The sequence below is a fragment of the Daphnia pulex genome, chromosome 6 (assembly GCF_021134715.1).
Source record: "Daphnia pulex isolate KAP4 chromosome 6, ASM2113471v1".
In the NCBI taxonomy this organism is placed as follows: domain Eukaryota; kingdom Metazoa; phylum Arthropoda; class Branchiopoda; order Diplostraca; family Daphniidae; genus Daphnia; species Daphnia pulex.
Window position 1 is genome coordinate 369225 of NC_060022.1, and position 23506 is coordinate 392730.

Below are 23506 nucleotides of genomic sequence, written 5' to 3' on the forward strand. Positions count from 1 at the left end.
CTTTTCATTGACAGCATTTCCATTGATGCTGAAAATTAATTCATTTCATTATGGTTACAGGTTTATCGTGTTTGTTCGCGTTGTTGCTGTCCGCTGTGGTACGTTGTTTCAGCCTCTGCTGGTGATAGATCTTTCTGCATCAAATTCAATTAGCCGTTCCTTGGTGCTGGACTGCTGGTGTCGTGTTACCGAAATTGTATCATTATTTTGTTAAATTGTCATCGTGACTGCAGTTTACCGTTAATAAGTTCAGAAGCAACAAAAACAAATATGGGATGTTTATGTCAACAAATAATAAACATGTTTTCGGGATTGGGAAAGGAAAGTGGAGGATGTTGGAGAGGGGAGGGAGGATATTTCAAGTTTGGATAAAAATTCAGTTAATCTATAACCCTACATACATATCCTTACCAATTAATCTCCAAACCCCACAAACTTATACCTTCCAATTCTTCAAACCCCAGAAACATACACCTACCAACCCTCAAATTTACACCCTTAACCCCTAAACTAATGTTGAACCTTAACTATGTAACATCTGTAAAAAATAATTAATAAACATAATTTCAACCGACTTTTATTATCTTTCTTTTTTTTCTAAACTGAAATAATTCAATTAACAGAGCGTCCGGTTCAAGACGTTTTTCTTCTGCACGAGTTTAAACGCAACCCGCCACCACCGCTGCGGCAATGAGACAAAAAGCGATGGTTTAGTTTTGCGGAAATCTGCGTCAGTCAGGTTACAAATTTTTCAAACTCATCACTTCTGTCGAATTTTGCATCTAGTCTACTGGTGCAAATAGCGATCCTATGTGTTTGGTAGTTAAGAAGATGGTTGTTTAAAAAACAAACAATGGTGAGTTTTTTTGGCTACACAGAACACCCCATTGTTTGTTTTTTAAACAACCGTTTTCTTAACTACCAAACACATGATGGAATCGCGATTTGCACTAATAGACTAGTGCAAAATTTTACGCGAGTTGTTGAATTAGAAAAATTTGTAACTTGACTGACGGAGATTTGCGCAAATAATAAACCATGGCTTTTTGTTTCATTGGGTAGTGGGTTGCTTTGTTTAACTCGCACATGCTGTTATAGGATATGTCTACGGCCCCCAGAGATATTTATCTGGACCGAGAAGAAGAGAGAAGTACGAGGCAAGTTTTACTGGGGAGATGTAGTCATACTAGGCTTCCGGGTTAGACTCATGACCCTCCAAAAGTTTTCATCGGATCATGCGCCTTCCAAGTCCCCGTTCGACCAGAGCCCTCCCCTCCTCCTGGTTTCACAGCGGGCGAGTGACCACCGGCGGGCGTTGGTTAGTGGTTAGTTAGGGAAACGGGGCCACAGAAAAGAAGGGAGCCCAGATATGCACTGATAATTTTATCTAATTAACTACACAATTTATCAGTCTTGAATTACAGCATTCACTTGTCGGTTTTCACCAGTGGATGAAGTCCATGATCAGAAGCGAAGGATTACTCTGTTAGGAGAATGAACATTTTTTTTACGAAAATAATATTCAAACAAGATTTTAGTGGCGGTAAGTAATACCTCAAATCATGAGGTCCCGTGTAAAGAAGTAAATAAAGGAGATTCAAGGGTAGTAAACAAGGGACCTTGTTGACTGTCCTTGTCCTTTTCTTGAAAAGACATGACTTCTCATAAAGTCTTCCATGCAAATTTAGAAACCTGGAGTTCAGAACCTGTAAATTAAAAAAATATATATGATAAGTCAACTTGTTTATAATTTGTGTCATCAATGTGCTTGACATCTATGATCTAAAAGAATAATTTAACAGTTATCACTTATCAGTATACACTCGAAATCCTCTCTTAAACATTAGAAAGACGTAAGTGGAGATCATTACTTTTAATACATAAGACTGCAACGGAAAAAGTTCAGTGACATGATAACTGATAAGTGAACTTACACATGAAACCACCGATCAGTTATCCAATCTTCTCTCGAGAAGATGAAATGAGAGATTGGTCTATGCTGGGGTGGTGAGATAGCAATTCCAATCAAACAGCTGATAATTAAGATGAATCATAATCAAACAAGAGAAGAATATATGTTTCTGAAATGCTGTAATAAAGCTAGTGTAAGTTGTTACCTGTATCATTTCGATGGCACATTCAGTAGAATACAATCAGTTTGAACAAAATAGTTGACGGTAGGCTGCACGACTTTCACGTTTCCTCAGACCAACATGGTCTGCAACATGGTCTCCGCGAGACGTCTCACCCATATTACCTGCCACCTCTCTTCGGCTAAAAAAATCAAAATAGCATATGACCTATAAAAGTTTGGAAAATAAAAAAATTATATTACATTAAATCTACAGACGACAAGTATCCTTTTCATTAAGGACTTAAGGATTAGTTCAAATTAAAATACCTAGCCCGAGTGTGCTTCAACAGCATCACACTTGGTCTCTGAATTTCGAATTTTAAAAAACAAACTCAATACAAAATAACACTGCACCACTGCTTGTCAACAACCTTCAATAGATCGATATAAGCAACAAGAATGAAGAGTAGGTATTTTACCCGGGAAGTTTTCTTTATTTTGCGTGGTGCCGTGGTTGACTCTGGTCGTTGCCTGGGTTTTGTCAACGACTTTTCCTCTTCTTTTTCGCTGATCAACGGTGGAGTAGAAATTGTGATTTGTTAGTTGACGTTGGTAGTTAGAACGATTTTTTTAGACGGTGGCATCAGGATTCAGGAGTGGCAGATGCAATTAGGATTAGTTCTATGCCTAGCTCGACACGCGCGAGCTATTTTTTTCTTCTAACACCTCGTTCACCGATTCGGCTGCTCGTTTTCGATGGGACGAAGTTTTTTAGTATCCAGTCTTGCACCGATTTGGCATTCTCCCCTTTTTCTTCACTCGACGATGAAGAACATTTGGATGAGGAATTAATGTAAGATATATAGTGTCAATAGTTTGCCAATGAACCAGGATTCGCGCCAATGTCGGTCGTTGACTTTTTTTTAGTTCCTATCACGATTTCCAAACAGACAACCCTGAAAGGAAAAGTAGATTAATTATATTTTAATTTATTAATTTTTCTTCTTAGTATAATTTAATTTATGCCTTTTTGTGTTCTGAACTGGATAGTGAAGAACTGCTAGATGGTAATGACAATTTTTGTGCCAATTCTCAGGATTAACTCTTCAGGCACTGTTTGCAGGCAAATAGATCACTGTGATAAACCTGATGGAGTACTCTTGCACTTTTTTCTTCTTATGGTTTATAGAGTCTTCCAATAAGTCGCATAAGCAGCTGGCTAATTCCTGTAGCTGAAAAAAAAAAATCAATCATAAACTAGACGACTAGAGTAGACATGCTTAAAATTACTTTTAAACAGCTGTTAAACTAGGTATGAAACCATGAAACATGATAGGTACTTTTCGCAATTCTTTTTTTTTTTTTTTGGTTGAATTCTAACAGTTAACTGACACGGCTTTAATTAATTAAGCTTATTTTCAACAAAATACAAATTCAAATATTCAAAGAATTACGAATTACCATAAGCCATAACCAGAAGCCAGAGCCATAGAACTAGTTTCATGGCTTGTCTGCCCTAACCACAACATGACTACCAACAACATGACTAAACATAATACTGAATGGTAGGGGACCGAATGACTGGGCCCGAATGACGTCCACCCCTAAACATAGACATAAAAATACATAAATTACTTCGATCTACTCTTTGAGCTAACTTTAATTTTTTTTATCACCTCTGCTCAATGAGTCAATGAGACAAACAATGACGAATGACTCAGTAAGTAAAAACTAAGAAGTAAGAATCAATCCAAAACCAAAAACAAATATGTTCGCTTGACTTGAATCTTGAATGGCCCAAGAACATCATGAACCAATCTCGCCATCTGTTGAAAAACACCGACACTAATCCTCCTCCTTTTAATCGGAAAAAAAACCTTCGGGCTTTGGTTTCCAGGGAAGCAGACAGAAAAACAAGTGTCAAATAGTCAAATAAATGAGCTGCTTGTTTTCTTGAGTAAACTTAGCTACAGATTCAAATCTGGGACTTACATCTAACTTACATATTAAAATTATGGGGCCAAAAGCAAGAACGAAATCTATCCAGAATCGAAAATTAAGTGGAAAAAACGAACATTTAACTTGTGAAAAATTGCCTGAAAAAGTTAATGTCAGGTAATAAATTTACATTTAAACTCTTTTTCAAAACATAATATGGATCTCAAAATAAAATAAGGTTGTTTACCTTTTAGGGCTATACAAAAAGGACATAGTACAAACAATGATCTCCATGATGATTGGTCCCCAAATGTTCAAACGGTTTTCAAAGCATTAGCATCTGCACGATTGTGTGCTGCTGTTTGGAACAACATCACAGACTGTGATGAAACCTACAACTATTGGGAACCTGTAAATATATCACTTAAATCAAGACATTTTTCATTTAATATTATCTTTCATATAATATTTCTAGTTACATTACCTGTTGTTTGGCTCTGGATTTCAAACATGGGAATACTCCCCAGTTTATGCCTTACGTTCATACATGTTTCTTCTCATACATGCCCTTCCAGCTTGGATTTATGGTCTTGTTCTTCATTCTAACCAAGTTCTTGTTTTCTACTTTTTGAGATGGCTTCTAGGCTTTGCTTCAACCACTTCTGAGACTTACTTTTATAAGTATATAACAGATCAATTTTGAAAAACTCATGAAGGCTTGAATGCTACTTACAGAATTTTTTTGTAGGGGTGTTGTACAACAGTTTGGACCAAAAGTTGGAAGATTGACTTTTGTATTCCTTTTATTTAGTGCTGGGATGTTTCAATCCTCATCAGCATTTCTCCCATCCACATTTTCCATGTAGTTCTTTAACAATAACCATTGCTTAATTAAGTAAATAAAGTTAATGAAATTTGTTTAACTTTTTTCAGGTATATGTGTCTCATCTCAATGGGAGCATGGTTTCAAGGAAACTGTATTTTGGCGATTCTAACTACAGCTATTTCTGCATTTTTGAGTTGGCCGTTTGCTGGTATTATTGGGTAACAGCAATAATCGCAACAGTCCTTCCCACTCTCGCTTACTAATATTCCAATGAATATTTTGCGTTTTGTTCCAGAATTGGTATCGCAGTGGACGTTTTAATCCTCAAAAAGAAATGGCGAATGTTTATCGGTTGGTGCATTACATCGGTTCTCATCGTTTTGGTATGTTCGTTCACAATTATCTTATCGCATTATTACAAAAAACTTTGATTGTTCCTTAATTCGTATTTGTGTGCTTATAGGTTCCTATAATTCTAGTCGATTCCTACTATTATGGGCGACTGGTGGTTGCGCCCTTAAATATAGTTTTGTACAACATATTTTCTAACCATGGGCCTGACTTGTACGGGACATCTCCATTGAGTTTTTATTTTCTCAATGGGTTTCTTAATTTCAATTTCATATTCCCATTGGGGCTTATTGCCCTTCCCACCATTTTGATTACGAGAAAACTGAAACCCATCAGAAATCAGTCTATCCCACTTTGGTTAGCACTCTTGCCCCTTTACATTTGGATCCTCATATTCTTCACTCAGCCTCACAAGGTTAGATAAGCATTGACTGTTAGATTCCTCAATTTTACTTAATTATTCGTCTTTCCAGGAGGAGAGATTCTTGTACCCGATCTACCCATTGGTAAAGCCTTAAATACTGTTCGCCGCATTCAAATTTTGTTTGTAGTAAGATTGAACCTCTTTTATAGTTTGGCCTTGCAGCAGCTTTCACTTGGACTTGTTTTGAATCCTGTGTTAGAGCTTTGAAGCTACCAGAAAAGTTCACTCAGTATTTGACATTGGCATTGATAGTTTCATCATCCGGCATCTCTGTCAGCCGTGTTATCGGCCAATATAGAGGTTTGTAATCTTAAACTTTACGATTTAGCAGATTCAATTAAACGAAACATCACCTTTATTTTTTCGTTTGGATGATAGGATACCATGCTCCAATGGACGTTTTTCTAGAGTTGAACCGTTTGTCGTGGGAAAACGAGGGAGACTCAATGAAATATAACATCTGCGTGGGCAAGGAATGGCACCGGTACCCTTCAAGTTTCTTTCTTCCAAACAAGTGGGTCCATATCTATAGAATCGTTGAAAACTGTTGGAATAAGTTGCATTACAATGTTTTTCTTTTTCAGCATGAAGCTGCTTTTCATAGCATCTGAATTTCGTGGTCAATTGCCACGTCCGTTCGATCCGGCACCCAACGGAGCTTGGACAATACCGCCGTACATGAATGATCTCAATAAAGAAGAGACAACACGATACGTAAATGTCTTACAAAATTTACAGTGTGTTATTGTGATAACCCTTTTGGTTATTTTAGGCAGCGTTGAAGGATTGTGATTATTTAGTGGATTTGGAAACTGGTGTAACGACTGAACGCGAACCACAATACAGCCAAATGACAGAATGGGAGACTATTTTTCAAGTCGATTTCCTTGACAATGCTGGGTAAATTAGAGGAAGTTTGCAACAAATTTAGTTTTGACATTGATAATTGTATCCACCTTACGACTGGTCCATTTAGATCGCCTCAACTTTTGAGAGCTTTCTACATTCCGTGGTTTAGTGAGACTTACTGCAAGAAGATTCCTTACGTGCTGCTGAAAAGGAAGCCCAGCTCTAATAATAAGAAGAAACGGCAGCGTTAGTAACATTATCCAACGGGCTTGTATTCTGTTGTTTTCTCATCATTGTTTTCGTGGTTTGTTTTAAATGGAGTGAAACAGTGACAATGGAACTTTCAAATAGAATTAAAAGGTCTGGTGAGATTAAAACAATCTTGAATGCATACTGTACAGTGTAAATTCATTCTCGACGATTGGCGCGCTACGTATTGACAGCGGTGGATGGATACCGGTGGTATCGTAACAATGTTTTTTCGAATCAAATTTTTTAGCTGAAAGATCTATTGAAGGTAGAGGAAAGAGTGAGGCTATGAATGGCAGACTAGGAGTCAAACAGGGACAGTGTGGTATAGTAAAAAGCAAGAAGAAAATCTAACGTAACGGTTCGGGAAATATAGCATGAATACGGAGGAGAAATCTTACGTGGCCAGGAGAAACTGAATCAAACGCAACAAAACCGAAGGGGGCGGGTCCATCACGGCAAGGAGATCATAGTCGCACACAAACGATCATTGCGGACTGCCCCGGTTGCTGGTGATATAGTGGCGGCTATTGTGCACTGTGAACAAAACAACAATCCTTGAAGTAATAACATTTTTGGAATTTCGGCGTCACTTTAACACACTTTATAGAAATTATCAACGAAGAGGAAAATTTCTTTGCAGTTTCAATGAATGTTTGTCATATCTTTTCTGTTCGCATTTGTACACAAGCAAAACAACGAAAAGAGCACAATGGAGCATTGCAACACTTCTATTAAATTGTCACAGCTCACGCAGGTGTAAGACTCGATTTGATGGAACTCCATTAAATAGCCGATTCGAAATTGCGTTCGTTGTCATCGGTGGCACTGTCAGCAGGACTTCCGGCCCCACAGATTTGCATTTCGATCTCGGCCAGGCGATTTTCCACTTCCCATTGCTGTCGGTTGAGTTTTGCACTGAGAGAAGTATTCTCCGACTCGAGCATAAGCAACCTTTCACGTAACCGATTGATCTCGGCCACTAGTGCGTCGGCCGGAGGTAAGGTCTTCAGCACTGATGGTGGCTCTGTTGCCGCCAAATCTCTAGCCGGAGAAGTACTCCGGCTGCTTACACCTCCTGGAAATTAATACAAAATAACAAAAGCGTTAGTTTATAGGTGACGGGTTTCTGTTACATCACCAAGAATAATAATTTGTTGTTTGTTCATCATTGCGTTCAAGTAGCTAGTTTCACAAAGGGAATGACACTTGTAATAAACGGAAACGTTGAAGTAGGACCAATTTACATTGCCGGAAGTTGCGTTCAAGTGGGGTGCTACTTCGCTGAGAACTGGGAGACGAAAACAGCCAAAAACGAACACGCAACCCAGTCATACCCACCTGATTCTCCTAATAATAAAACTTTCGATTGTGTGCGTTTGTCTGCCGTTCTGACCGACTCCCTTTCGTGTCTCTTGGATGCATTTCATTGCACAGTCAGCCGACGAATATATCGAGGATCAGATCAAACAACAGCAGTGCAACAAATCCCGAAATCTTTTGGCGTGTTCTTATACGCTTGCACCATCTTCTCGTAGGGATACATCTGTATGTTTATATGCATACATAGTATACAATCTGAGAAGGATTGGTGCATTATTCATAAGAAGGTTGCGTTGAATACACACACTTGAAAAGGAGAACGAGAGAGATAGTCAACTCTGCTTTCTATCGTTCTATCCGTTTCTCACTGCGTCTGTCGGCTCTAGTTCTTTACGGGTGACGTGAGCCAGCTCCAGTTTCTTTTGCACACTCTTTACCCGTTACGTGATATTTCAACGATAACAACAAACTGGAAGGCAGATATGGGAACCGAGGGAACGACCCTTCCTTTTTTTACTCCGCTCCTTTTTTTTCCCAAGTTTTATTACGTTTCGGGATAATGAAGAATTGTGCTGCAACGCTTGACAAAGTATAAGCCATGGCGGAATGAATGATTAAAACAGAAAAAATGTTGTAGGAACGATTTCCATTATTGCCCTACGCGGTAATGCACTAATACTGGTAATTGAGTTAGAATTTAGTTTGAAATCAACATTAGCCCTTTCGTGTATAAGTGCATTCGCGGGTTTTCTCATCTTTTTCTTGGAAACAGTAAGAGTATATAAGGACGCGTCAAAACCGCCTCTGAGCGACAACTATTGATGGTGTCTGATTCTCTCGGTTTTCCTGAGTGGTCGACCATTTGCTGGTTGTCGGGACTGTCGTGAATGCGGGCAAAGAATTTGATTAGACGCCATATATATCGTCAACTTGCAGGCCTTGCTAGAAGATTGGCGTCATGGTGCCCATCGACCATCGTAGACAGCCGTATTACTCTGTACTGCAGCCCCTGGTCCTTTGAAGCTATAAAATGTCGTCCATCTAGTATATCAAGGCGTCGGCCGTCTCACTTTTCATCCTCAACTTGACACGTAAGTGGAATCGGTGACTCCCTCGTATCCACTCAACTTTGTCCTTCTTCAACACGATCCCAGGTTCCTATTAGCGTTCGTCTCCTGCGAAGTTTCAATATCCTACGAGACTTGAAAGTTGGTTGCCTTTTGTTTTTATCGTTACAGCGGCGCAGGCCCTACATACAGTACCACTTATGAAAGCGTGAGATGAACGAATTCTACCATCTAAATACCCCAATATACACAACACTCGTGTAATTGGTGCGCTTGGTCCATTTCTTTCGTCTGTTGCCCGAAAAAAGGAAAAATATAGACTCTAGAACAATAAAAGGAAAGGCCTGCCACTGGGGAAATCTAACAGAGAGGCTTTTCAGTTTGGCTGCTTCATTTTGTGTTGCCATTTGCGCATCCCTGGTTCCTCATTAGACAATCCATTTCCACTCTTGTACGCATAGCACAGTAGTCCGCCAAGAAGCACCAGAGCAATATGCCAGCTCCATATGTCATTATTTAACATGTAGAATAACAGTAGAATATCTCTTAAATATAACGAGCCAGATTATGTTTCCCACATGAGTGAGTCCGTCCGATTGACCGCGTCCGTTCTCGTCGACCCAGAAACTTGCACACAAAAAAAACTGCACACTTTCGGACTTGTTAATAATCACTGGGAACCAACACTTGATGTGCGAATCTTTTCCAGGTTTGAAAATCGCCCAGGGATTTGATGTTTTTCCTTGTAAACTTGCACTTTCTACATTCCCCAAAGTACTACGGTCGACACTAGCCCACGCAGACTGCAATAGTATCACACAAAGCAAATGAAAGGAAGTAGAGCGAACGAAAGGAGAAATGTGTCTAGTTCTCGACTTGTACGAGTTTTGATTATGCATTCCAGTCGAGTAAGGTTGGCTGCACGGTTCGCTTGGAATCAGTCTGACGAGTATGTACATACAGAGCTTTTGCTGCTACCTCCAACTTTTCCCAGTCCCAAGTGGCCTTACGTGGTGGACATGCCCTATTACAATTCCAGACTTTAGTCGACAGGGAGGAGGTTGCAACTTTCCCATAAGAATAAGCCTAAACAGTTGCGAAAATGATGGGGTCTGACTTTTTCAAATGTCTATACATAGCACGAAAAAGCTGCCTACTTTTTGGGTCAAAATAAGAACATTTACCATTCCGCGATGGTTGGAGAGGCAAAATAAAAAACAAAAACAACTCGCCCCATTTCCTATAATACCTAGCTGTCTTTGTTTTCCTCCTCTTGTAACATCGACAATCCTCTCCGAGGTCTCAAACGATGGTAGTTTGAGAATTTGCCTTTTGCTTGAGTTTGTTGTCTATTTGTTCGACATTGGAAAAGAAACATTTGGACAAAAAAGTTCTGCCAAGTTTGATGAGTCGAATTTGCAGACCAGTCAAGTTGTTCATTCCACAGCGACTGTAAAAGTTATTCACGAATCTTAACACAGACTATTTGTAGCCTTCACTTTCAGTCTACCTACGTATTAGACGGAGGCGCACATACTCTGCAACTCAAAGAGAAGAAACCTTCAATTTCTAAGGGAATTACCATCATCCAACGTATTCTGACGTAGATCTCTCTCTGTCACTCCGCGTTTGCTACAGCTCTAATCGCATAAAAGACAGATGCCACGATATCAAACATACATGTCGACGGCCTGCCGACATTCCAGTAGCATCAGGACACTCTTGGGACCGGAATCGGGGCCAGTGCGTACCACTGCATTGCAACGGTATTGCAGCAAAGAGATGCCTTCGAATTGGGAAGTAGAAAAAAAAAAAGCTGCTCCCGTGCTTCTGTTATTGCTCTATGACGTCAATTGAATTTAGTCGATTGGAAGGTTCCCAGAAATAAAGAATGTGAGATGAGCTTTCGCGAGAGCAAAGCTGAACAGCAACTATAGTGCGGTATAAGCCTTAACACGGACAAATAAAGAAGATGCACTTGAACATTTTTGTTTTAATTTTCTCCAACAAGGGCATTAGCAGGACTGAAACTATTCGATGGTGATAAACCTAAACGATTGGCTTTACGAAGAAACCTCACCGCAAATACAAGTCTCTGTGCACGCGCACTTAAGGTCTCCTAAGATCGAAATCACGAAAATATTCAAAAGTTAAATGCAGCAAAGAGTCTGTATAACTCCACCCAACTGTCTATTCATGTTTTCTGTTGTTAAATCAATAAGATAATCGTATCCTCTTGTGTTTACCACCCGTATTGTGTCGTGTTAGATCCGCTGCAACTGTCCAACGTCTTGGCTTAATTTGTTTCCCATTACATTTTGCGCACCTAGCAACGGTGGACTCGCAGCTAGCTCATCTCCCTGACGCCATTTCCCATTGGCCATTTTCCATTATTAAGTGTGAATCCTTCCATACTGTATAGCGAAGCTACACTTTCAACAGGGAACCTACGCAGCATCAGAGCACGTATACTGGTTGCCGCTGACAAATAAACAAACAGGATGTGTAGGCAGACGGAATGAGCAATGCTAGTTGGATGGAAGTTCACTCTTCCATTTAGACCCTGTAAATGATGCATGATGGCGCTCCCTGGCAAAAGTTTAGAGTGGGATCTATATACATTCAGCTGTAAACATAGCAACTGACGATCATGGAATAACGCCAGGTAGCACTTTCAAAGCCATCATTTTTAAAAAACCATAATTTGCTTTTTCCTTTATTGCGTTTTGGCGCGTACGTGCGAAGCGTCTCTTAACCCAACTGTGGGCGGCAGATGTGTACGTACTGTGCATGCACATAAATATGCAAAATGACACGTGGCGATACTTCAGGTATAGAACTAAACTTTGAAACTTGGTACAAGTAACTAGCTAGCGTAAAAGAGTACTGACATTCGGATTGGGGTCTTACCTGACGCTAAAAATATTGACGGCGTCAACAGGCCACCAGACGATGGATCGCCAAAGAATTGAGGAGTTAGAAGCGGCTGTTGTTGCAGTGTAGAACTCCTTCTGCTCGTTCGGAAGCTGCAACGACTCTCTACGCCAGTGCCGGTCGATGAAGAGGACCCACCGCTCGATCTGTACATCACGTAGACGTGAAACATAAATTGTTTTAATTGTTGGGACTGGAGTGTCGTGTAAAATCTGACAAGAAATTACTCACTGGATACAACTGCAGTAACATGCAGTGTTACCCGCTCTATTTGATAAATACCTGAAGATGTTGGTTGAATCGTTATTGGACGGCAAATGAAGAGGTTGTGTGTTGGGTAGCTCCATCCTCTCTAAGGGAATACGTCCACTGGACTCGACGAGACCGGGCGTCGAATGACTCCGTCCAAGGGCAGCTGTTGGGTGACGACATTAAATTCAACATGATCATTATCGACGTTCAAATAAATATAACGACGACAATAAATGTTATTTTCGCTCGCTCGCTCCTCTCCTCTCCTCCACGTTCTTATTATTATCGTGTGACGCAGCGACCTCGTTATTTTCGACTGATGATCTCTCGCTAGATGCTGGTCGTTCATAACCCATCAAGCACTGTATATAGATTTATTTATAGCTCGTTCGTTTGTAATCACCCTTTAGGAGCCTACGTGATCGCTTACACGTATGATCCCATACGTATTGATCTGTTGCGCCGGGCGACCAGGCGACCGTTTCGTCTCCTTTATTTTTACTTGATATTTAGACAGAAAGAGGAGAGCAGCAAAGAGCTTAGACGGTAAGAATACCTTTTTCGAGTGGAGCTTTTTTGTACTTTTCCAACCGCTTGACAGCGATGGCTTCTAGTCGAACTCTGGCTGCCGGATACTCTTTAAGAACATCCCACATATCCTTCTTGGAGAGCACAAACAAGTCGCTATAGCCCACCGAACGGACTGAAGCTGTTCTCCGGTTGCCTAGGATAAATAGAACAAGTTATTGATCAATTTCTCGGCTCCAATTCAAAATTAGAGGCAACAAGGCTGTTGGCTACATATCGACGCTTTTATTGGCTCCGCACACACCTGCTGTCCCCATGTTGAGAATACTGATCTCTCCGAAGTAAGAGCCAGCTTTCAGGGTAGCCAAAACAGTTCGTCCATTGTCAGCTACCACCTGAAGTCTCCCACGGTTGACAATGTACATTTCTTTGCCTACTTCCCCTACAAACAAACAAATCATTTTGAATTAGATTTTTAAAAAATAATAATAATAATAATTGATGTGATCCAATCGAAAACGTCAAAGACTGGGGCCTGTTGTGCAATAACAGAGCTTTGCATACTAAATGAATGTTGTACCTTTCCGACAGATGTAATCGCCCGGTGAAAAGAGGACAGGTCTCAATCGGAGAACGAGCTCGCACAGGAAGCCGGCTTCAGTGTTCTGGAAGATCTCCACTCGCTTCAGTGTGTCCAGATGAACGTGAATGGCAATCTCCGCTTTGAGTTTGTCTGTATCGCAGCATCCGAACAGAGGAAAGAGACCCGAAAATGATATTTCATCCTTATTCCTTATAGATGTCACATCAAGACGGATTAGGCTACGCTTTTTCACAATTCCCTTTTTCTTTTGGGAATTTGAGTTAACTTTAAATTTATTTGAATCAGCCGACCAGAGGGAGAAGGGTAGTTGGAGAAAGAATCTAAGTGTTACCCTGTAGCAATATCGAAGTTTAATACTTGAGCTAGAAAATTGGATTATTTCAGCTCCCGGGAAAAAAAAAATGAAATCTGATTGTGACGTGCTGTAAAATAAGACCCGAACATTCGAGGAAATAACTGCATATAAATTACGTAAAGAGAGGAAGGAGAATCCATTTTTACTCTGCTCATGGGAATGCTATGCAAAACTGCCCCTTTGCCATATTTTTTAGTATAGCGACTTCCCTGCGGTCTCTATGTACTGGTACTCTTTCTGACACTATAATATATATAAGTTGCTGGAGGGCTCGTGATCGGAATCAGAGCTTTCCTGTATCGCTTCCATTTCCTACGCCTATATATACTATTAGGCCCATATACATAGACTGTAATATAGCAGCCTTTTCCCGCCTGGGCCGCAAAATCTATTACCGCTTTTCTTCAAAGAGCCTATACACAACCGCCTGCAGTTGGGCTGAATCGTGTCATTATTCAAAACAGGGGCCTCCTATTGCATTTTACACACCAGCGAATCTGGCGGGCATCACGTATACATCTGTGAATGTGCAACTGTGCCGCCTTCAAATTTTAAAATTCGTTTCACCAAAAGTGACATTTGAAATTTTCATTATAGCTTCACTTGGGCCTAAGTCTATTATTGGAAAAGTGTCCAAACTTTATTTACCCTACAAAGTCTTCTATCCTTATTATGCAAATAAATTGAATTCCACTCCTTCCTTCCACATGTCAAATTTCCTTATTTCCTTACCAAATTTCATTCAAACTGAAAGTCGCAACTTTTGTCCGGGAGAGTCAAGATGTGCGTGCTAGTATACAGCAATTCACTCTGAACTGGTGTCCAACAACCAAGTCAAACAAAAGGTGAGGTCAACATACCTGGTAATCCGCCAACAGATTTCTCCTCGTCCGAGCTCTTTTGAGTGAACCACAAGTAGTCGAACCACTTGATGACTTTGACTTGCAAGTGTCGCGGCACTCGTCTCATCCGCATGTACGTCTTCACCGCGTCCAGTTTGGCTGTCGATTGAATAAACAAAAACAAAAGTCAGAAGTTATTCATTACATCAGCGGCATGAATCTAGCAAGAAAAACATTGACCATTCTAATGAGCGATGAGTTTTGCAAACCCACGCGCTATCGTATTACATTTGACTCTCAAGAAACCAGGCCATCCACTGTAGTGGCGTCAAGCCTTTTTCTTCGACGCCAACAACGGCGACAATGAAGAGAAGGAAAAAAAAAAGTCCTCGAACAAGATATCATAAGCAGTCAAAGTGCTCTCTGCCCTTTAGACTTCAGATTCTGCAAGGCTCATTGACTTGAGTCGAGAGGCGCAAACGAGAAAGAAAAAAAGCAAAATAAAGATCGAGAGTGCTGCGAACGGCCTGGCTGATGTATTAGAATGTCATTCGACCGCGGACTATTAATTATCGCAGATGCTGGTTTGGATCATTAAGTGCAAGGCATTATAAGCAGGGTCACAAGGGATAATTGGTATTTCTTGCAAAAAAGTATTTGCAGAAAGATGTAGGGGGGGACACAGATTAGAAGATGAGCAAGTTGCGGCTTACAACACAGTAATTATTATTTTAATTACGTGATTTCCTCATACTCTCTCTGTGACACATAAACCTGTTTCTTTTGGAGCTGGGGGGCAAATCAATAATGGTTCGACTACACTCCCGACAACAAAGTTCCTGTATGTGAGTGATTGTAATGGCCTTGCTGCATTAACCAGTAGACCATTCATTTATTATGTGATATGATGCCCTGTGTGGGTGTGTATAATAAATGCTTATTATGTGTATGATTTCCCGTCATAGAATTCGTTATGGAGCACGGAATATTCGACAAGGGAGCCTATACGTGTACAGTAGTGGGTAAAGGTGCAATAACTTTATTTCGTATAGAGAGGGAACGGAGTTCAATGGGCGTTTCTAACTTATCGAATAATAAGCGTCACTCCACTTTTATTTCGGTACACCGCTCACGTATGTATACACAAGTCTGCGATCCATCGCTTATTCCCTCTCCAACACGTCCTGAGCAAACCAATTTTCTGAGGGGGGGGGGGGACGTTAGACACGCTATACGAGACGAGCTGTAGTTTTATCAAGCTACATTTTCATTAAAGTAAAAGAGCGCGAGAGAGAGAGAGCCGTTAACAAAGTTGCCACTTTCAGTATTCTATGGCGTATATCCCCATCATATAAAAAGAGGAAGCGGCTCAATAACGTTGTGGATGGAATGAGTAACGACCGATGGAAAGAGCTGCTAGGGAGCCGCCACAGCGACAAAGAAATGGTTCAAGATAGTTTTTCATCATATTGCTACTATAGGCTGCACGCGGACGCGAGTAAGTTGGGGAAATAGCAGGCCACTAGATCCTGCACCATCGCGTATCAAAAGTGAAGCGCTGGTAAAAGATCAATGAGCTATATGTAGGACAAAGGAATAAAGACGTGGCGGGCTCCCCATATAGATATAGCTGGCGGTATCAGCGTTCTTTTTTTCTTATTTGATCTCATCACACAGCCCAAGGATCGCTATATTAGAATGGGCGACATTCCTCATTTTAGATCTGCCGCACTGTATAATACTTGTATTTATCTGTGCCGTTGAACCGAGCAGCAGAGGACGGAGGGGGGGATGGAGTGGCACAACGCATAATATTTCTTGCTGATTCTCAAGTGTGGCACCGACAATGGGAATTCGCATTTTTCCATAGAACTAGTCCCCGAGGGAATTCGGAATGACAAAAGGAATAAGTATACAGCTGGAGGCGGAGAATTATGCAAGGCCGCGTATTCCCATTCGAAAGGTGGTACGTATAATCTTGTTCCGTCTATCTCGCCTTTTATTCTCCCTGGCGTAAGCTGATTTTGGGAACGTTTCGACTTTATTTTTTAAACGACAATGATAAAAAAAAAGAGATAAACAGAAATATTATTCGGATAAGAAAGGAGAATTTACGGCGAGTTGGTTGGTGATAACGAGCGAACCCTACGGTATTTTGGCTTAATCTGCTGCTGTCGTCGAAAACATAACGCGGATACTAGGGACGAAAGAATTCTGGGAAATGTGAGGAACATTCTTTAATATCTGTGTTGGTTCTTTGAGATAAATGTAGTACGCTTGTCTGCCTCTATATCAATACGCCACAGCAATTTGGTGATTGTTGCAGTCCACTACCGACACATGGTTTTAGGTTACGTCGTACGTGTCCACGAGCACATTCGATTGAATAATCCATGACCAAAAGTAAACTGGTAAATAAACAGTTAATAGTCACAACAATATTTTCAGAAACGTTTCAAAAAGTTTTTTTTCCAATCCCAGAAGAAAAGTTTTGATAACGCCACAATCTTAACGGGAGGAAAGAATTCAAAAAGACCTTATGAAAAGCATAAGAAATAAGAAGAAACGCGTAATTGCTATGTTCTACGAGCCGACTGAAATGTCAAGTGTTTTCATTGTTTGAAAGAATGAGACTTAAAAGAGGACACCTTATGGTTAGTTGGTAAATTTTAAACATGGAGGGAAACGAGTGCGAAGTAACCTTTGGTACTTGCCAAGGTCGGCCAGAAAAGTCCGTAGCATAACAAGCTTCAATCTATCTTATCTTGCTTGAGGTCAAGCAATGGAGCAGTACTCAAAGAACCGTGCGGAGCAGCCAAGAACCGTGCCGCTATCAAACTCGTGTCCATCACAGGATATGTTGGAACGAACATAATAAGAGCAGCTTGGCCACATTCGAGTCAGTGTTTTATCTCATTCCAAACTAGGAACATCTCCACCATGAATTTCATCGTACGTATTCCTCTTTCAAAATGGTTATGTCATGTTTTTAATCGAGTGATTATTGGGTCGTCATTTTGAACAGATTCTTGTCCCTGTCCTTATTTCTGTTGCGATTGCCGCCCCCGTCAGTCCGAATTTGCCAGTAACTACGCTAAAGGTGACCGGATCAAGCGAATACATGTACAGTCCGTTTTACTTTTTAACCACCAAATTGAAGCTTCTGCCAAAAGAAATCATCATGTGCATCATCAAGCCTACAATTTGCGATCATTCGACTCCATATGGCTACGTCGCCCCTGCCTCTGAGGCCAAAGTTCCTTACATCGAGTCCCCCGTCGGCCATTCGCCACATGTTGACATCTTTGACACGGATCTCGTTGCTTCCAGACTGCACAATGATGTCAACGAAATATCGCCTTTAGACGTGGAGAATAAACACAACTCGATTCCCGACGAGTCGACTTCACAGACTAGTTCGGCCAGAGCTAATTCGGAGAACATCGCAGCTCAGCGCGCCAACTTTGAAATTCCAGTCACCGAGAAAGTTCAGCGAGAAGAAGTCAAAGTCCAGTTCAACGTGCCCCAAAACAGAGTTCAATAAGTTCACGTTTACATCTTTATGCTATCGATTTGTGTGTTTCATAACGACGAGTCTAATATTCCCAATTACTCCAACAAAATACCTATTCAACTCTATCCCATTTCTGATGCGTCAATTTTTGTAATAAACTCTTTTCCACGCGCTTCTGTTTCGAATTTTGATTGGCAACCCACACTGTTTTAATCAAAAGAGCTTTTGAAGACATACGTAAAAGGCGAAATCTGCTGCTGCCTTACTGACTAGAGTAGGCTACTTTTTAGACAAAGCAGTCAAAGACTGCAGTTTTGAGAGCAACTGGGAACGTGCGGCAAATACGTGGGATGATGGGAGAGAAAGACTATCCGTTATTTAATAAGACGACTCCCTCATCACTGCACAGTGTGTGTTCGAATTCTTGACGAAGGCAGCACAAGTCGATTGCTCATTAGTTCTGGATGGTGAGATGTATAAATTGCTCTACCCCCTCCGACACAAAAGGCGCCGGCGATGCGCTGATGAACGACGGCAGAGCAAGAGAGAAAAATTAGCGATGCTACACCGTACCCAACGGCAGAGCCATCACCGTATATATTACAAAAAATATATAGACGACTCTCATCACATGTTAATTGCCAAAGTACCCTGGATCACGGTCCCTCGGGTAATGGTCAGAATCATCGCCCAAGTCCAACCAGTCAACGTCATACACGTACATTTCTAGTAGTACATTTCTAGTATAATTTGGGTTTGAACTTACCCTGGAATTCTTTGCGTGCTGCGCTGACATTTATGACGATATTGGAGACGTGGCCGAGAACGGTGGCGAACAGCATGAGCCCGAAGATGAGCTGGATGATGACGAAGAGCAGCTCGCCCTTGGTGCGGGGCTTGAGGACTCCTCCGGTAGTGGTGAGCGTGAGCGTGCACAGGTAGAAGCTCTGCAGGTATTGGCCGACCCCGTCGTTGGGGTCGGTCGGCTGGCCCATCCAGAGGCCGTACTCGCGGATGAGAGACGGATCGAAACTGTTGTTACGCATGACGATGCGATAGAGGCAAGCGTTCCAGTGAAAGATGACCAGGAGATAGTGGACGAGACTGATGGAGCGGAACACATTGGGGTAGTTGGTGTGCCGCTCCGTCCGGTCCATAAACGTCCAGAACCGGTAGATCTTGACGAGCCGGAAGCAGCGCAACATGGAATTGAAACCAATGGACAAGTAGAGGAAGTCGAGCGGGAGCAGGCAAAGGCAATCGACGTAGAAAGTTGTCGAGTTCATATAGTGCTGTCGCAATTTGCTGGCGTCCGTTTGCAACACGCCCTCTTCCAGATAGCCCGTCCGGAAGTGAAAGGCAATGTCAAGGACGTAGACCAAATCGCAAAAGTAGTCGAGACACAACCACATCACCAGCGTGTCGCTGGCGATCTCCTGGAAGGCAAAGCGGTAGATGAGCACCCAGAAGTTGTAGAGGAAGGCCAACGAGACCACCATCGACCAATAGTAGCACAAACGGCCGGCCGGATCGAAAACAAACGTCCACCTGCACCCACTCCTTGGTCCGGACGATGAGCCAACGCCATTAGCACCAACTCCAATCGAAGAAAAGTTGTGAGCACCACTGTTGCCACCGAGTTCCAGTTGACGGGCGTCCCAGTTGCGTTCGAGCTTCAACTTGTTCTTGAGATCCCGACGGCGGGCGTCTCGCGATCTCCTCGTTGTCGACGACGCTATCAGTTCCGTGCCCGACGACGACGCATCGTTGGCTTGCAACAACTGTTGTTGTTGTTGCGGCTGTTGCGTCTTGTTGACGCAGGCCGCCGAAAAGGATTCGCGGGAGAAGCGCTTGGTCAGTCCGACGCCACCGCCGCTGCTCTCCACTGAACTCGTCCCACCGCCGCTGCTAATTCGACTACTGACTATTTCTAAAAGGGAATGTTTGGAGAAGGAACGGTTCCGGGACAAGGACGGAGGGCCGCCAACGACAGAAGTTGATCCGCTGGCTACGGCAGTGGACGACGCGATCGAACCGCCTCCGGCCGCATACAGTCCACTGGTGCTCGACGCCACTGTGTTGATTCGCGTTCCGGAACCGCTCAGACGATCCTCCATCAATCGCGCTGACGTGATAATACCTTGATTGATACAAGAGAAATAAATCATTAGTCTAAACGAATTAGCCAAACACACACACACAATACGGTCTCAGAATGTCCGACAGAAAAAGAAACTTTCAAATCGTAGACGTAATCACGTTTTCTCGTTCCTAAATCAGGTTGACAGAGATTGAAATGGGTGCCATGAGACAATGACACAGTGCAATTGATCGCCTATTGGGGCCTATACATCTCATGTGCAAAGAGGCTATATATTCCAGTTATACAGAAGGGACAAAAGAAAATAAGATCGACAACGATTCCCATCTGATTTCATCAGTCGCCCAGCACCAAACCTTATGTATATAAAGTAGAGAGAGAGAGCTAAGTCGTCAACAGCAAAACCCAAAGTCGTGTGCTGTGTTGGAAACTTTTCCATTTCCCCCCCCACACACACACACCACCACCACTATCGACGTCAAGCCAAGCGAACGTGATGGGATCGTCTGTAAATCATTTCTGGCACCGGGCGACGATGACGACAACAGCATCGAGCATCGAGACCAATGCTTTTATGCCAAGGTCCCGGTCAGGAACCCAATCCCCCGGCCAAGGATTGACAGTTTCTTTCACTATATAGCAGTTATTTTCATTTATGTACATACAAGTTACAATACTTGTCGTATTTGTTGGCAGAAATAACACGGAAAAACATGTCATGGTGTAGTACACTTCAGGGGCTAACGATCTGTGTTCGACTCGTCTTTTCAGCGAGCGTCATCTGGAAAATCAGATTTTCACTGGGAATTACAGCTAGGGGGGAAGAATGGAGCTAGGAGACAAATCGATGCACTGATCAGAAAGGAAAGTTGCTGGAGAGTGTAATTTCCCCCCAGTTTTGTTTCTTGTACAACTTTTTTTGTTGTTGAAAGAGCACGAACTTTATCGAATCGACGACTGTGCTATGCGTCCGACTGAAACAATCTATCAGGAGCAGCAGCAAGGCCAACTACGATAAAGTATATGGACGCCTAGGAATTATGGATCCGTTTCTTAATCAGATTCTGAAAGAGAAGGCGGAACAAAATCATGCGACAACGATTCATCAAAAAAAGCAAAGGAACAAAGACCACCACAACTTGGAGCCCGCCCCATAAAATAAGTTGATGTCCTCGTACGTGTACACACACACAAATAGGCTGTAATTTATCTGCAACAACAACAACCGTTTCGTCAATGCCGCTTGGTAATTTCCGCAAAACATTAGGCTGCAGTAAATACGGTTGTCAGTATTATATAAGAATACTGCATAGAGTATAAACACACAACGCACAGCATACATACGTAATGGCTGCAGCAGTACTGGATGTAATTAACGTACACAATGTATTAGATCGAGAGCAGCAGCAGCGAGCTAATTAAAACATATGCTTATCGACCATTAGCAATTCGGGAGTAAAAAATAGTCACGAGATAAAAAATAAAAATAAGCTGAATGCACTGCTCAACTGGTAGAGTGCGCGCCTACAACAAGTTCATTCTCCCTGTCACGATGACGAATGACACGATGATGAACATATTAACTATAAAAGTTAGCCGACTAGCGTTCCTTTTTTTTTAATATCGAACTATATACGCAATATAGTCGATTGGACTTTCTGCCTCCCATTTAATATTTAATGTGCCTGTGCGTGACTGCAACTGTATATCGTCAGAACTGAAATCACCGAAAGTCCTAGACGACGAGATATATATATATACAGGAAACTAGTATAGCTCTCTGCTGATGTGAACTGGATGAACTTGGCGTGATATGCTGCGCTATATTATTACCTACAGAGGATACTGCAAAGCACACACATAGACCGCCACTGGGATCCAATCAATCCACCAACGAGAGTGAGGGAGAGACTGGCCGACAGACTATTCCTGATATACGTTTTTTTTTTGTTTCTTATTTTTATTTTAAGATCCTACTGGCTATAAAGCGTATTATATTGTACAGTCTGTTTACTGCTCCATGGGAAAAAAAAACAAAGGGAATACTACAAGGAAAGGTCAATGTATATTGCTGTTATTGGTGCGGCTGCTGCTCTCTTGAGATCAGTTTTTCCCGTTCCGGAAGACCATCAGAGGGAGTAGAAAACATGGGGGGGTATTGATTTGTTTGCTCTGTTTCCCCACACACACACACACACAAAGTAATACTGTTTCTATACCGCACAGGGAAAAGGTGGTAATTCTTTTCCCTTCCGTTTACTTGGAAATGGGCCGGCAGCTGGCTCTAAAGGCCCACATAGAAAAGATAAAAGGCTCCTGTCTTTATATCTACGATACTCGAGCTAGTAAATGTATATATAAGTATAGAGTCTAACACAGACATTCACGAGTTTCACTTTGCTTCCGTTTGCTTCTACGTAGATAGAGACTAACATTACGAATTTATGGAAATCTATTGTGCTGTTATTCCACTCAGACAGATCAGACACTTAAATTATTCCTCGACAAAAACTTTTCACTCGGGTTTCGCAAACCGCCCTCCCGATCGTTTCTAGGAATCCATTTTAGGCTGTCTGGCTATTAGCTTACTGCATGTTGTAGATAGGGTGGGAATGAAGCGCAACATTACTCTGAATTACATTAAATGTCAGTCCATTAAGATTATTCCGAGAGAGTGAAAAGTTGGACGACGCAAAAAAGTAACTTAAACAAAACTGGCTTGCAAAATTGCTTTCAAACACCCCAAAAAAGAAGGCTATGAATAACTCCAGCGTGTGATCGATACGTGAATAGATCCAAAAAATGCCTATCTAGAAAAAGCTGTCAGCTTTTGCCCTTATCGATTCCAGAGTGGCAAACCACCACAAACAAAAAATAAAATATAACTACCCAATTGGCCCTGTTTGCTCTTTTGCGCAATACAAAACTATGAGAGATGAGAAAGAGAGACTAATAAATATGCTGGCCCTGCCCTATGCCCTGAATCTGTCATGCAGCATCCGCAGTCTTTGCCACGTCCTTCTTTCTTTCTTTTTTTTATGGGCAGCTATAATTTATGTATGGCTCTCTGTATAGCTCGTCTAGCTGTATAAATAAGCGAGAAGGAAACGGAATAAAAAGAGAAGCCTGGCGAAATGAGAAAGAACCAAGTGTTTCAATTTCGTTTGACAATGTCGCAATAAGAAGAAGAAAAAACGGAGGATTCTAGATGGAGAATAACATCAGAATATAAGGAGCCATCAGCCAGAAAGCGGAAAAGGGTGACGATATAGCCG

The 23506-nt window shown here is 41.8% G+C and overlaps 3 protein-coding genes and 1 long non-coding RNA gene across 5 annotated transcripts in view; 2 read left to right on the forward strand and 2 right to left on the reverse strand.

Moving 5' to 3' along the window:
• Positions 1 to 1338: 1338 nt before the first annotated feature.
• On the reverse strand, positions 1339 to 3393 carry LOC124196437. The gene is made up of 5 exons (XR_006875726.1): positions 2554 to 3393; positions 2118 to 2300; positions 1935 to 2033; positions 1555 to 1706; positions 1339 to 1483 (listed from the first exon to the last, which is right to left on the reverse strand). It is a non-coding gene; the product is annotated as an uncharacterized LOC124196437 (long non-coding RNA).
• A 540-nt stretch (positions 3394 to 3933) lies between these two features.
• LOC124196401 (alpha-1,2-mannosyltransferase ALG9-like) lies at positions 3934 to 6855 on the forward strand. The gene is made up of 13 exons (XM_046591463.1): positions 3934 to 4189; positions 4267 to 4423; positions 4488 to 4693; positions 4761 to 4874; positions 4946 to 5056; positions 5134 to 5221; positions 5302 to 5604; positions 5663 to 5695; positions 5763 to 5913; positions 5992 to 6127; positions 6198 to 6327; positions 6386 to 6513; positions 6590 to 6855. Exons 1-13 carry the CDS (start codon positions 4089 to 4091, stop codon positions 6711 to 6713), a joined length of 1782 nt encoding a protein of 593 aa, XP_046447419.1. The 5' UTR covers positions 3934 to 4088; the 3' UTR covers positions 6714 to 6855.
• Positions 6714 to 23506, reverse strand: part of LOC124196400 (cyclic nucleotide-gated olfactory channel-like) — a 59388-nt gene continuing 42595 nt past the window's right edge. The window contains exons 3-11 of one of the 2 annotated variants that reach the window (XR_006875694.1): positions 18897 to 20270; positions 14635 to 14775; positions 13396 to 13548; positions 13120 to 13257; positions 12844 to 13011; positions 12318 to 12450; positions 12012 to 12181; positions 7315 to 7789; positions 6714 to 7248 (exon numbers count right to left, since the gene is read on the reverse strand). Coding sequence is in view for 1 of the 2 variants with exons in the window: in XM_046591461.1 (XP_046447417.1) it covers positions 7497 to 7789; positions 12012 to 12181; positions 12318 to 12450; positions 12844 to 13011; positions 13120 to 13257; positions 13396 to 13548; positions 14635 to 14775; positions 18897 to 20270 (2570 nt within the window). In the remaining variant the exon portion in view is untranslated. Of the gene's footprint in view, positions 7790 to 12011; positions 12182 to 12317; positions 12451 to 12843; positions 13012 to 13119; positions 13258 to 13395; positions 13549 to 14634; positions 14776 to 18896; positions 20271 to 23506 lie in introns of both variants that reach the window. The other variant, XM_046591461.1, reaches the window with a different exon arrangement.
• On the forward strand, positions 17408 to 18302 carry LOC124196418. The gene is made up of 2 exons (XM_046591501.1): positions 17408 to 17568; positions 17642 to 18302. Exons 1-2 carry the CDS (start codon positions 17557 to 17559, stop codon positions 18158 to 18160), a joined length of 531 nt encoding a protein of 176 aa, XP_046447457.1. The 5' UTR covers positions 17408 to 17556; the 3' UTR covers positions 18161 to 18302.